At 37.5% G+C, this 13419-nt stretch overlaps 1 protein-coding gene across 11 annotated transcripts in view; it reads left to right on the top strand.

The window, feature by feature from the left end:
• The first annotated feature begins 219 nt into the window (after window positions 1-219).
• Window positions 220-13419, top strand: part of LOC119746288 (microtubule-associated protein tau-like) — a 33247-nt gene continuing 20047 nt past the window's right edge. For 3 of the 11 annotated variants that reach the window (XM_038223142.1, XM_038223143.1, XM_038223144.1), the window contains exons 1-2: window positions 223-287; window positions 6394-6693. In XM_038223142.1, coding sequence (XP_038079070.1) covers window positions 278-287; window positions 6394-6693 — 310 coding nt within the window. In that variant the 5' untranslated portion in view covers window positions 223-277. Of the gene's footprint in view, window positions 488-2543; window positions 2739-5227; window positions 5615-6393; window positions 6694-13419 lie in introns of those variants that run through there. The other 8 variants (XM_038223137.1, XM_038223138.1, XM_038223149.1 and 5 more) reach the window with 6 other exon arrangements.

The following is a 13419-nucleotide window of genomic DNA, read 5'->3' as shown; positions in this document are numbered from 1 at the left end:
GCTGTCGATCCAAAATTCGAGTAAATGTAACATTCAAATTTAGAAACAAGCAAAAACACAGGCAGAATTGACGTGACCCATGTGTAAATACTAGGCAAACTTGTTTTCCTTCGGCTATTGATTTCAAGAACCTTGCCAATCAATAATAAAGGTCCCCAGTGGGTCCAATGCAAACAATGCAACGCGTCACATATCACGTCTCGGCACACAAGCTTTCCGTTACACACTCGGTCTGCTATTGACGATGAGACTAGGCAACGGATGAGGGCTAAAAAGAATGCTTGAATGTGAGTGTTAAAAAGGCCAGCAAATTGGGTGGGAATGATAGACTCGTTCAATGTGCGATGAATGTTGAATTGCTGGAGATTAATCATTACATCTAAACGGAATTTGAGCTTATGTTCCCCATTTTGGACCAACATTTAACACGTTGGCTGCTTCAATGCTTGCAGTGTTGACATCCATGGCGTCTATGTAGGCCCTAAAGGTAAGAATGAGTATTTTTCTGTACGAAACAATATGGAACCTGCGGGAGTTTGATTTGAAGACGGGCTTGACATGCGATTCTGGAAGGCTTAGGCCTAATATCCATGCTGAGTTGCGTGATGTTATTCGTCATTTAGGCTACCTAGCGTTTTCGCGAACTGTCAAACTTTCTTCTTGCACATCAACGTTCCCTGTGCAAGAAAAACGTTTGACAGTTCGCGAAAACAATGTCAAAACTTGCATAGGACTTCAGCCCCCCCCCCTCCCAAAAAAATCGATTGAGTCAGAAAAAAATTGCAAAAGGGGATACATGTATACAAAAACAATTTTTTTTTTACCCAGTTCATGCTCATATAGCCTAGTTTTAAGGTTGGTTAATCCTGCATCATTCTGTAATGTTTCCCTGTACAATTTTCAAGGTTTACCCCGAAAATAGCCTTGTTTTGAAATTGCTATTTCTCTAACGATATGGATTATTCAATTTTGAATGAGACATCGAACACAATATCCACCCACTTTTAGTTGTGCAATGTTTACTGTACAAACTTCGAATTTTATATTTGCGACCCGGCAATAATTCAAGCATATCTTTTGAGTGTAATAAAACAACGGTATTTTCAAAGGGTTGAAAACGTCCAATATAGAAAAAGGTAGCTTTGCCCTTTTCCGTTCAAATAAAACATACAAATTGAAAATTCGTTAGCAGAAAAGGTGAATAATTAAAGAGCATGCATGGCTAATCAATAATATTAAGCGCGCACACACATAAGGGAAATATTAGCGCATTATGCTTATTTATATTGTGGAGGGAAGAAGGCTGGCAGTGTGAAGTTGTCTTACTGTCAAGTTGCAATAAAGGTCTTATTTTTTGTCACTTCTTAATGTTGATATATATGAAAAGCATTTACAAGTAAAAGTGCCGGGTGTAAGATTTTTGTCCCCTGATGTGGCGCGGCCCCTAGCGCTAGCGAGGCGCACTTAGAGTTTTTCGCCTCTAGTGCCTTGCTGGAGCAAAAGTTTTACCTAAAATTTCACCCGTTACAAAGTTAACAGAGAGATCTTAGCTTGGCGTGATCAGTTTCCGATTTAATTTGAAGTGCACAAATGAACCCGAAAAGCGCCCAAAAATAAGAAGAAAAACATTATTTACAAACTTGTAGTTGGGTATATATGAGTGGAGTTAAGGGTGGTTTAGCAGTTTTCCGAGATTTGTTCATGTGCGCCACGTAAGACACTCGGCCGATTTTGTGCCCACTTTCCGGACACCACCGTTTTTGAATTTCGAACTAAATTTCATGACACTGAAATTGTTCACAAAGGTTCAACAGCAAGTATTATTAAGGTAAAAGTACCAGTTTGGCTGACAGTGAATTTGAAGTTTGTCAACGAAGAGCTTTAGCAACATTGCAGGAGGAAAGTCGTAGGAAACGTCCGTAGGCCTATAGGGACTCCATGCTGAGTGTGCACTGTGGGCTAGCCACGAAGGCGACGCCGCCGGCCGGCCGCATCCTATAGCCTACCTAATAAATGCCGATTCAGGGTGGATCTAGGGGGGGGGGGGCCAACGGGGGCCATCCCCCCCCCCCAAAAAAAAACAGAAACGAACCCAATTTTTGACGTTGCAATAAAGGCAGGCACTGCGTTACACCATCATCTTTTCCTCAAAGCATTTTGGATAAATTGGTCAGATATTGCTTCAGATCGTACCACAGAGCATCTAGAATCCAAATTTTTTTGGACCCACTTTTTGGGGGATCAACAATATTTTATTGACCCCTCCAAAAAAATGTGTTCTGGATCCGCCCTTGTGCCGATTCAGTTTGGGGAAAAAACTATATTCAACAGAAAATAAGTGTCAACGATTAAGAATACACGACAGGCGTATTACCCAATTTTGTTTTATTAAACACCCGAAAAGGACAAATAAAAGCACGTTTTAAAGCGAAAAAGCAGAAACTTTGCCCGGTACGGGTCCCTCTGCGAAAGCACAAGCAGTGGTGATCAAAAGTGGTGACTGGTAAAGTTGAAGAGCGCCATCAACTGGTGGTGTCGAAGTCAACCTACATTGCACTACTCACACACAACATGTAGTCTAGTTGCAAATTGCGTCGTGGTTTTTTTGTTGAGGAAGTGCACTTGCCGTAACCATAGAGCCGTAACCAAACCGTAACAAGATCAGTGAATGGTGGTTTTCTCTGGATAGTGAAGTCTTCTTATGTCATGATTCGAGCATGACTCGGATTTATTATAATGTAAGTAGGCCCAAAGAACATGGGATCCAACTTCCAAACCCAACTCCACTTTTGTGGTAACCAAAAAGTACCATGAGTAACTCCAGCTGACATGCTCATATTCATTCACATGTTGAATATGAGCATGTCAGCTGGAGTTACTCAAGCTACACTACCATGACTATAGCCTTTAGTCAAGTCCCACGCGCCTATAGACGGACCATCCGGACTAGCATGAGCGGCGAAGCCGCGAGGGCCTTTACTATCTCGTGGAGTTAATCACTTATTCATTTATTCACGTAATATAAATCAAGCAATATAAACCAATCATCTCTAACGGTGGTTTGCGGTTACCAGCAACAGCACGCACGCCATGGCGCGCGTGCTGTCTGGCGCCACACGACAGCTGATTTACGTTAGTAATTCTGCATTTTCATTGGTCAATTCACAACGGGTAATGCATTAGGCCCTATGCATATCTACCAAATCGGTAGACAAATGTAAAGAAAAACATAAGCGTTCTCCACGAGATGGTAAAGGCCCTTGCAGCTTCGCCGCTCGTGCTAGTCTTTTACGTGTCAGCATCCGGGGTGTGTCACGTGTCCAGTTAAGCGCGTGGGACTTGACTAAAGGCTACCATGACTACTGCGTAGTGCTAGCCTAACCTAGCCAGCTGTAGACTTGGCCAGTCGGGCGCGTTGTTTATCATCAGATTGTCTGGTGGTTGACTTAACATTTTGCTAGATATTTTTAATAGAATATGCAATGTATTGCAATGCTTGTTGGGTGGTGGTGTCGGGATAAGTAGCTTCTTTAATTTTTTTGTATATTTAAGAAACAACGTTGAATAAATTTCTAGCATTTACAATAAATGAATATTTAAATTTAAAAAAGTATACATATAGGCCTGCTTTATCCTGACAGTGACACACCAATCAACAAACATTGCGATACCAATGTGAATGACTGGCCAGAGATTGTGCACAGTCATAGGCCTACTAAATGAACTTCAATTTGAAGTTAACTAAAAATTCACTTGCAATTTGCATACAAATGTTAATAACTTTTAAAATATTATTTTGATTTAAAAATGAACAATATTCAACTATATTTCATCAGTCAAATTTCAACCTTTTATGATTTTAAGTTTTAATGGGAGCACAAAAACCTTAAAATCAATTATCTCAAAATGTAATTTTAGCGTGTCTGTGTGTGCTCCCATAGACTTGATAGAGCACGGGTGCTCTTAACATCTTTCTTTTTTTTGCCACACGGCAATATAGCAGCAAGTATTGATGCTTGCAAACAAAAATGCTTAGTAATTTGTGTTTCTTGGCCAATTTATGTGCTTAGCAGCTCAATGACATCATGACATTAATCCTTGTTGAAAGAAAGCCATACGATTCACACAAGACAGCATGGCTGCATGTAGACGAAGAACGACGAAGAACCCATACGTGAACATAGCCGCTGCATCAGTGCAGGCTGCAGCTACAAAGTTAAAAATGTCCTTCTTTTTTGGCATGGATTTTATTGGCTTAGGAATTAGCAAACTTGGTTAACTTACATACATAGGTGCACCATATCTCAATGTATTATTATTATTATTATGTAAATGTTCATACAGACGGTAACACAATATTACAAATTTTGCTGTGTTCTTTAGTTTACATAAAATGATTACCTTGTTTATCTCCAAAATTCTGTTGTTCTTGAATTGACGTTAGCAAAGATTGTATTCATAGTTTGGAAAACAAATTTATGTTTAATTCTATAAAATGATTACCTTGTTTATCTCCAAAATTCTGTTGTTCTTGAATTGACGTTAGCAAAGATTGTATTCATAATTTGGAAAAAAAAATTTATGTTTAATTCTATAAAAGCTAAAGTTATTTGGTTTCTACGAACTACTACGGAAAGCTAACAACATTGAATTCATTTACTTTAGGAAACCACATTAACCTCAGTTAATCAAGTTAAAGGTCAGGCCTTATCAACTGACATTCCTTTTTGTGGCTATACACGGACGAAACTACTACTACTAGGCACTTCTAACACACAAAAAGATCTACCTAAATTATTGTTGGGTCCAAAATAATTCAAAAAGTAATAATCCCATAAATAAACATGAGTGTTGTTTTTTCCCCTGATGTCTCATTTAAAATTAAGCTGTATTTCTAGAAAAATAGCAAATAACAAATTTAAGGATGAAACTCGAAAATAGCATTTAAGAAGAGCAACTTGAACTTTAATCCCATTGCACTTACTTTGTTTGTACATATTGGAGGTTTTAGTTTTAGTTATAATTTTTAATGCACTTGTGAAAATTAAAAATGCATTTTTAACAGACTACTTGTACTTTTTTGAAGCAGTCAGTTGGAATAACCACTCAAGCATTGTCCCAGCTTTAAACTTTTGTTGAAACTGATTGAAGCTGTGTTTTATTGAAACTTTGTAGACAATAGCCTGTACAATTTAAACACAAGTTAAGGCTATTCACTTTGTGTTATAGATACTAAGGCTTTCATCTCAGAACAAATTTGGACTTGGAAGCCAGCGCATTTGTAATAATAACATCATGCCAACATATTGTAAGTCCCGGTGTTCTCAACATGTCACTTAGTGCAGCCACTGGGCATAATTGAATTGCTAGGTCTGTGAGTGTGAGCCCACACTTGCCATACCCCTACTATATTATGTTAATCAGATTGAGGCAAACACAGGCACTTGAAAACCCAGTGCTGGCCTGCTACACATGTCACCCCGCAAAGCCTACACACACGCATATTCACAGTCTAGTCACACACTGATCGCACAGTAGCACTCTCCTATTTGCAGTTCCTTCAAAGAAAGGAATCCTTTTTTAAAGGATTTCCTTTTTGTTCAAACCTTAAGAGGTAAGTCTTTTTTTTTTAAATATTTAACTCCAGTGCAGCTGTTTTCTTAAGGCATTTTGAGGTGTGTCAATGTTCGAGATTTTGTGTTTGAGAGAGTACATTGTACCATTGTACAGTGAGGCTGTCATCACACAGGTTGTATGGGAGTTGTCACCTATGCGTGTCAATAACACAGCAGGCGAGTGTTGTTTTTGTGTCCAATTTTCTTTTTTACTCATGTGTGAAGGAGTCGCGTTCCTCAGATCTGATGGAATTTTAGAAGTTGGCTTGGTTAAAAGAGTGAATGGAAATTTGTGTGAAAGGATTCTCAGAATATTGACTTGTATTCTGATTTTGTTCAGTAAAAGAGTTTATTTCTAATTTTAAGTCAATTTTCGTTATTACATCAATGGATTTGACTCACTCAGTCATGATTTACTGGATAATTTGTTTCATGTGATTGTGAAATACAGTTTGATTCAAAGTTTCAAAGGTATGTTTAATACATTTATATACTTGTAAACTATAGCAAACTGAATTACTGTAAAACTGAAAATTAAAAAAAAAAGAAGCTTAAATGTAGCAGATTTTCCAATTGGTTTTTACTAGTTTGTTTGTTAGTTTTTGGTCCACTTGGAGTTAATGATAAAGCTGTACACACAGAACTGCATGCATGGATATAGCCCATTGTGACAGAGTGCTTGGGAATGGATTTGTTTTTATACTGGTATTATTGTATATTGTTCGTAGTAGCTTGACAGAATATGCATCTTTTCATCTTTGTCTTGTGCGTCATTCAGCTTTAGCATCCAACCTTGGATTTGTAGTAGCCAGCATCCCCCCTCCAACACACCCTCCTTATACGTACTCCAAGATGGCTGATGACACGGTATTCCTACCAAACGATAACCAAGCAGCCTCACTATCTGCATTTGAGCCGACCCCCAACAACAACGACCCTGAAAAGGATGCGCAAAATGGAGCGCCCGACTTGATCCAAAATGGGGGCACGGTTTCAAATGGACATTCGTATCCGCTGGATGCTAACCAAATAGTGAATGCCAGTCTGGACATTAATGGGATGGTAGTAGACTCCCAGGGTGAGTGATATGAGTGAACTCTTTGCCTCCTTCCTGATTTGCCGTGCTGGTGTGATGTGCTACTAAACCTGAACCCCACCCCCTCCTGCATTGGCATGTTGTGTGGAGATTGGGGCAGATTATTTTTTTGCATTAATGTCTGCATGAATGCATGATGTATGCATTATGAATAAAATAACACAACAGATTTTGTTTGATTTGATGTTTATTACTCTATTGCATGTTGGTGTGATTTTCTTTTGTGATAAAAAAGCACTTCGTTTTCTTTTTTGATTAAATTAAATGCACAATATTACAACTAAGTGTGATTTTCTGATTTTCTTTTGTGATAAAAAAATTAGCAAGGAATATTAATGTGGGATCAAATAAGGACAAAATGGAAATTTACTTAGTAGTATTCTGGGACTGCATTTATACCAATCTACATTTTAATGAAGGAAGAGGCCAGTTGTCTATTTCTACATCGTTTAAGATGACTCAGTTATTTTTCTCCTTGTATGTACCCATAGAGCAAGGAACAGACCACTAGGTACTAGGTGCCTGGACATGCTCATAGGATTTCTTCAGTCACACATGGTCTATGTCCTTCAAATTATCTAAGTGAAGGAAATTGAGTTAAAAATTGCTGATGAGCTCCCGGTGTTTTTATGCTGTTTATGCAAATGGGGAGCTTTTTCACTTTGTCTTTACTGAAGGCAGTTTTATGAAAATCCTCTTGTTTTTATTAAAATTTCTTTTATTAATTCCTTGCAAAGAAACTTATTCAATTTTTTTTTCACGCACACATGTGGCAAAGAAAACTCTGACTTTAATTGGTGATATGGTGTAAATATTAATCTTGATAATTTGCAGGCAAGTGGAGCATTACACGTCCTTAATTGTTAAGGAAGGGGCTTTTATTTTTCAATCTTTGCATATTTTTGCAGGACTTGTGGACACAAAAATATATCATTGAGAATGAGTCTTTTGGGGTGGACATTGTTATACTGCGATCTCTCTGATCACTGCACAGAAAATTAGTTTGATACCACAAACGTCAACTAAACGAGTGATTTAATAATGTAGGTTTTTCCCCTTACTAACATTTACACAAACGTACTTCACTCTCAATTTCATTCTTATATTTGTAACTAAAATATGCAATTCATATACTCATTTTCAATATTTTTTCCCAGTCAGTTGCATTGATGTTGGACTTGTTATTCAGGCATGCAACTTTTCCTCGGATCAGCTGATTTCCTCTTTTTGTACTTCCCATGTGTGCCATTGAAAATAGAAAAACACTGTACAAAGTCTGGTAAAAATTAGAATTTCCTCTTTTTTTGTGATTTCCCAGTTGCATGCCTGGTTATTGACACTTCACTAGACGCTTAGTTCATTATTACTTGGGATAGCCATATTTTCTGGTTAATCATTACTATGCATGCGCAAAGCACTTTAATTTGATCGGTCCCCTAGCCATGATGTGACCAATCAATCAATAAACATGTGCTGGGCAGGCTAAAAACACTGACTATACCGCATATGTCAATATTGACAATTAAACAGTAACCTGCCCATATGCATGTAGCCTGCAATGAATCACATGTATAATGGTGCGCAATGATAGTTCCATGATGTGTGTTGTGACAGTTGTAGAAGTCATAAGATTAAGGATGTCTTCCAAGTCGTAGAATTAAGGACATCTTCCAATGTCCTTCCAATAGCTCATAGCACCTGTTTATGTTTGAGTTGTGCCTGTGAGCAGGCATGTCTGATTTTCATTTAGCTTGAAGTCATACCTGGTACAGCAACACATTAATCACATTGCATTCAAAGTTACAATTACAACAAACAACCAGAGCAAAATTCCATAAGAAGTCATAATTGACAGCATAATTTTTGCTCATTTATAATAATGTAACCACCTGTCTGTGTGTGGATTGTATCCACGCATATTTTACTTTATCCACCATGATTTACATAAACTAGGAATTTCTCTAGTTTAGTTAGTTGACAGCACAGTGTATGTGTGCAGTAGCTTTGAAATGTGACCACTTTGAGATTTAAGTGTTGACCAATAACATTTTCCCTCGGGAAAAAGGCAAAAAAAAAAGATACATCCCATTTAAGGGGATGAGAAGTTTGTATGTGAAGGCAAGACTATGCCACCAATGTTTGCATCATGAGCATCTCGATATACATTTTTTCAACCCTTTATGCTTTCAAATGCCTGTCTTGTTTCCTCCATATTGCATTAAGATATGTTGACCTTTCCGTCCTGCATGAAATTTCCAGTTCCAAACTCCCTTATTTATAGTGATGTGCCATGCCAGAACTGTATATCATATTACACATTACAGCAAAGGTAACGTACATTGTACCTTCACGTCAGCAGCTCCATAAATCATATAGAGGCAAATGGATCATTGAGTACAATGGAGCAAGTATATGTAATGTTCATAATTGATGATGTGCCAAACGTACAGCACATTATATATTACTACTTCATTCAGGATGAGCAGATAGACGTCAAGTTATTGTGGATGCGCTTCAATATAGGACAGGCTTGGCTGCATCAGATATTGTCAACCTGACGTTACCTAAGAAACAAGGCTCTGCAGTCTAATTAACGATTACAGTGGCATTTCTAGTAGCAACTGATAATACGTTTACATGTACACACTGTCTGCGCGTGCAATCAGAAAAGCAAGCTGGCTAATGAAGTAATTGGTCCTGGAATAGTGCAATACAATGCCATATTGATGAATTTTGTCTAGCTGCTGTTTGTTATCAGCTTTGAAAAAATATGAAACAAAATGTACAAGGTCCTGTGCTTGTAGTGTAGCAGGACGCAGGTCAGTGATACCCAGCAAAGACCATTCACTCTAATACCACATTACTGGTTGATTTCCCAGCAGTCTTTGAATGATGTTTGTATTAAAAAACGATGAATTGTTCTGCTATTTGTGTCATCGGGGGTTATTCTGAATTTCTGCATAGGCATTATGTTGGCTGTTCTTTAGGTTTTAAACAAATTAAATCCTTTTGAATTGTGAAATTTTCAGGTGCTTCCAAATCTGTAATTGCAATCGTACACAGTCAGGGTAAATTAATATCCGTATGTGCGCTGCACTTGAACATTGTGATGGCAGTAGCAGGTTTTATGGGGTCAAGAAGTTGGCACAAATTAAGTCCATCTGTATAATGGAGAATTTCTGTGAAGAACATCAGTTTCAAGGTCACATACTTTTATTTGTCGAGGTTTGTTTTTTTGTGTGATATGAGGAAAATCTTAAACAGTCCACAACAGGTTGTAGAAAAATGTCAATATAAAAACACATTTTATTTGAGCAATCTTCTTTTGTTCAATCAACGTGCAAAACCACTGAAAACCATCATGTGGAAATTCCTTCTTTTGGACAGTCATCTGCTACAAAAAAAATGGAAATTTCATCTATTTTTTTTGCACAGAAACTGCAGACCAATCGCAAACAAAAACTGTGTTTCCTCCTTCCAGAGTTAAACAAAAATAACCGTAAAACATTATAAAAAAAATACCCATTAAAAAAATACCCCTTCACCCTTAGGATTGCAATCACATAGATGACAAACTGCAACAAATTAAACGTGCTGCAAGTACTACTAGAAACATAGTGATATTTTAATGAACAATTGGGTAAACAAAATTTAAACACTGAATTGAAAGATGTTCAATATTTACAAACAAGCTTTTCTATTTACATCAGCTTGCACTTCTTAAATAAATTTGATATGACTGAACTTAATGCAACCTCCGTTGCCCCATAAATAATCTGACATATGTCCACTATTGGCAGGGGGTGGTGTATCCCAGTCATCTGCTCCAGTAAATGGATATCTAAGGCTGGGAGCTCAATTCAATTAGAGTGGAAAGCTTGCTGTGATTTCAATATTTGATTTTATGATCTCAAAAGATTGGGTTTCTCTGGAATCTCTCCCTTGGGAAGAAATAAACTGTAAATGGTCTTGCACTTTGATGATAAGTGTGGGTGAAATGATGGGGGAAAAAACACAAAATTCAAAATCACCCATTACTCAAATGTTGTTTGATATGTTTGAGTATATATGTAAATGCTATTTTTGCTATAGATAATTTTTGTTTGATTTAAAACATACATAACCATTATAAGATGAAATCTGACAAATTATACTGAAACATATAGACAGCCCTTTTTCCCAGTCTGGATGTCAAAAATCATAAAAAGTGCAATGTATGTATTTCAGCTCACATGAACATGTATACCCGTGGCTATTGAATTAAGGTACAAATGTCCCCCCCCCCCAAGAAAAAGTTAAATGAAATACAAAATCACTGCAGCTACTGGTTTTCTGAAGTTCTGTTTGTTCAGTTTCTTGTGGTGTACAAATATTTGACATCTGTCAGCTTACAGGGATGCAGTATAGTGCAAGCACCTACACATTTCACCATGGCCCTAGCCAAGCAGCACAAATACCATTATGCATGGCGTCATACCCAACCCTTGTACCAACGCTAATCCTCATTTGCTTTTGAAAACGCCAGCAAGACATCACTAACACCTGGTAATTTCTACTTAACTGTAGGGTTGACTGGGTTTGATATCGCTCCAAAAGATCAAAATGAATGAAACGATAAGCGCCAGTCTTCAATGAAAATGCTGCATGGTGATTTGAATGACCACTTAAGTAGGCTGTGATAGTAAAAAATTACTTGCATGCATGTACATTGTACATGTAGTTCAGTGTATTTATGCATGTGAATTACACTGTACATCAGTGAGAATGAACTAGCTTTGAAATGCACATACTGACCCCCAACATAACTACTTTAATTCCCCCAACCCTACCCCCAAATACTAGATAACCTCCCATGCGAACCAGGTTGTACCGAAAGCGCTCCGAAAATAGGGTCGCTTTGAATTTTAATATCTTTGTAAACAGATAAATAGTATGATAAAGAATAACACAAGGAATGCATTCTAATTGTTTTAATCTTTGCACCTTTAACCTTGCCACATAAATGTTCAATGACATGTAAATGAAATTTGATAGTAATATTCCAAAATTTTACTTGTCATATTGTTCATAAAAGTTCCAAAATTTTAGTTGTCATATTGTGCATAAAAGTTGAATGTCTCATTAGAACTTCCTGGAACACAGACATTTACAAACTTTGAGACTGCCAACATAGAGCGAGTAAGCTCAGGTGGTAAAGTGCACCAAAGATTTCAAAAAAAAAACACGCTCTAAAAATCACCCATGAAAATACCGTGGGGCAACAGCTAAATTGTCATTGATTGTAAAGCATTCATCATGAACGCAAGAAATCCAACCGTAAGACAATTCTAAATGTGATTGATTGGTACAAGCAATCACCTGAGAGCTGGCTGCCTCGTGGCAAAAAAAATTCCCTCCTTTGTGAGAGGCTTGTTACCATGGCAACCTGGAACTTGTTTACTCTTTTAGTGAAGAGACAGGACTACAGCCTACGGCTATGCAGTGCCCGCCTGGGTGAAAGTGATTGAAAACAACCAAATGCTGGGGGAATTGATTGACAGAGGATCCTTCAGGAGAATAACCAATCTCTCTTGTGATTTTTATCTGATAAAAACACCTCGTATTCAAATCAACCTAGCTCAGAGCAGCTCTGATCGGGCTTTTTCATTTTGAAATTAAAAAATGTTCATTGTCAGATCCTTCTTTGTCCTCTCATTCAGGGAAATGTTTCAGATTGATACTGTGCCTGATTGAATGGGAATGGCCCTTGTTGAAGCCAAGAATTGTCTAAAATTTGACAAAAAAAAGTGAAAGTTGAAAGATGTACAATGTACATGTGCATAGCCTATATATACACAAAGGTGACATGACCAGAAATTTGTGTGGTATCACGGAATGAGCCATGCTTTAAAATTAATACAGAATTCCCAAGCTTCAATATATTTGCACCATATTGGGCATTCATCGGAATATAGTTGTGTATATGTTCATCAGTTGATAGAAACATCTATTCATTTGCAAGTTTTCAACAGTTGCAATGCCGTTACCATTCAACACTCCACAGACCCATTCAGTTTTAAGAGAATGGGTTTGAAAGCAATATATTAGTAAATAATAGAAGTTCCTGGATCTTCTCCCATTTCTTGTTGATTTTGCAAGGTTGGTGTGTCATAAAAAACAAAAGAAGCCCTGGCTGAAACTAGTCCAGTCAGAATTGACGTGAAAAGTATCCGACTCTGACATTTTAGTTAACCAAATTTTTATTCAAAATCCTTTGTATGGTTGCCATGAACACGCACAAAACATTCACCCAAATTTGTCCTTGGGGAAATGGAGTGGTGGTTATCTTTTAGGGTGGCCTCATTTTAAGTAAGGGCACTTAATGCGTTTTAACAATAAAAGTTAATTTCTGTCAGCAACTTCTGAGGGGGTTTGGTTGGGGTGGGGAGCACAATCTAATTTCTGGAGGGGGGGGGGCATCTATTTCCGAAAATTGAGAAGAGTTTTGAAGGCAGTAGCCATTTGGCATTTTGATGGGGATAACAGTGATTATGATAATGACGATGGTAACAATGACATTCTTAAAATGCTTGCTTCATAATAAATTTGGTCATAATCTTCACTAATTTTGCGCCTTTGCCATTTTATATTATTTTAAGTTGAAAACTTGCAAGGATCCTTGCCATTCATTCAAAGGATAGGATTTCGCTTAGATAGTTGAAATACATG

Source organism: Patiria miniata, unplaced genomic scaffold (genome assembly GCF_015706575.1).
Source record: "Patiria miniata isolate m_02_andy unplaced genomic scaffold, ASM1570657v1 HiC_scaffold_7, whole genome shotgun sequence".
NCBI classification, from domain to species: domain Eukaryota; kingdom Metazoa; phylum Echinodermata; class Asteroidea; order Valvatida; family Asterinidae; genus Patiria; species Patiria miniata.
This window is presented reverse-complemented; position numbering and strand designations above follow the sequence as displayed.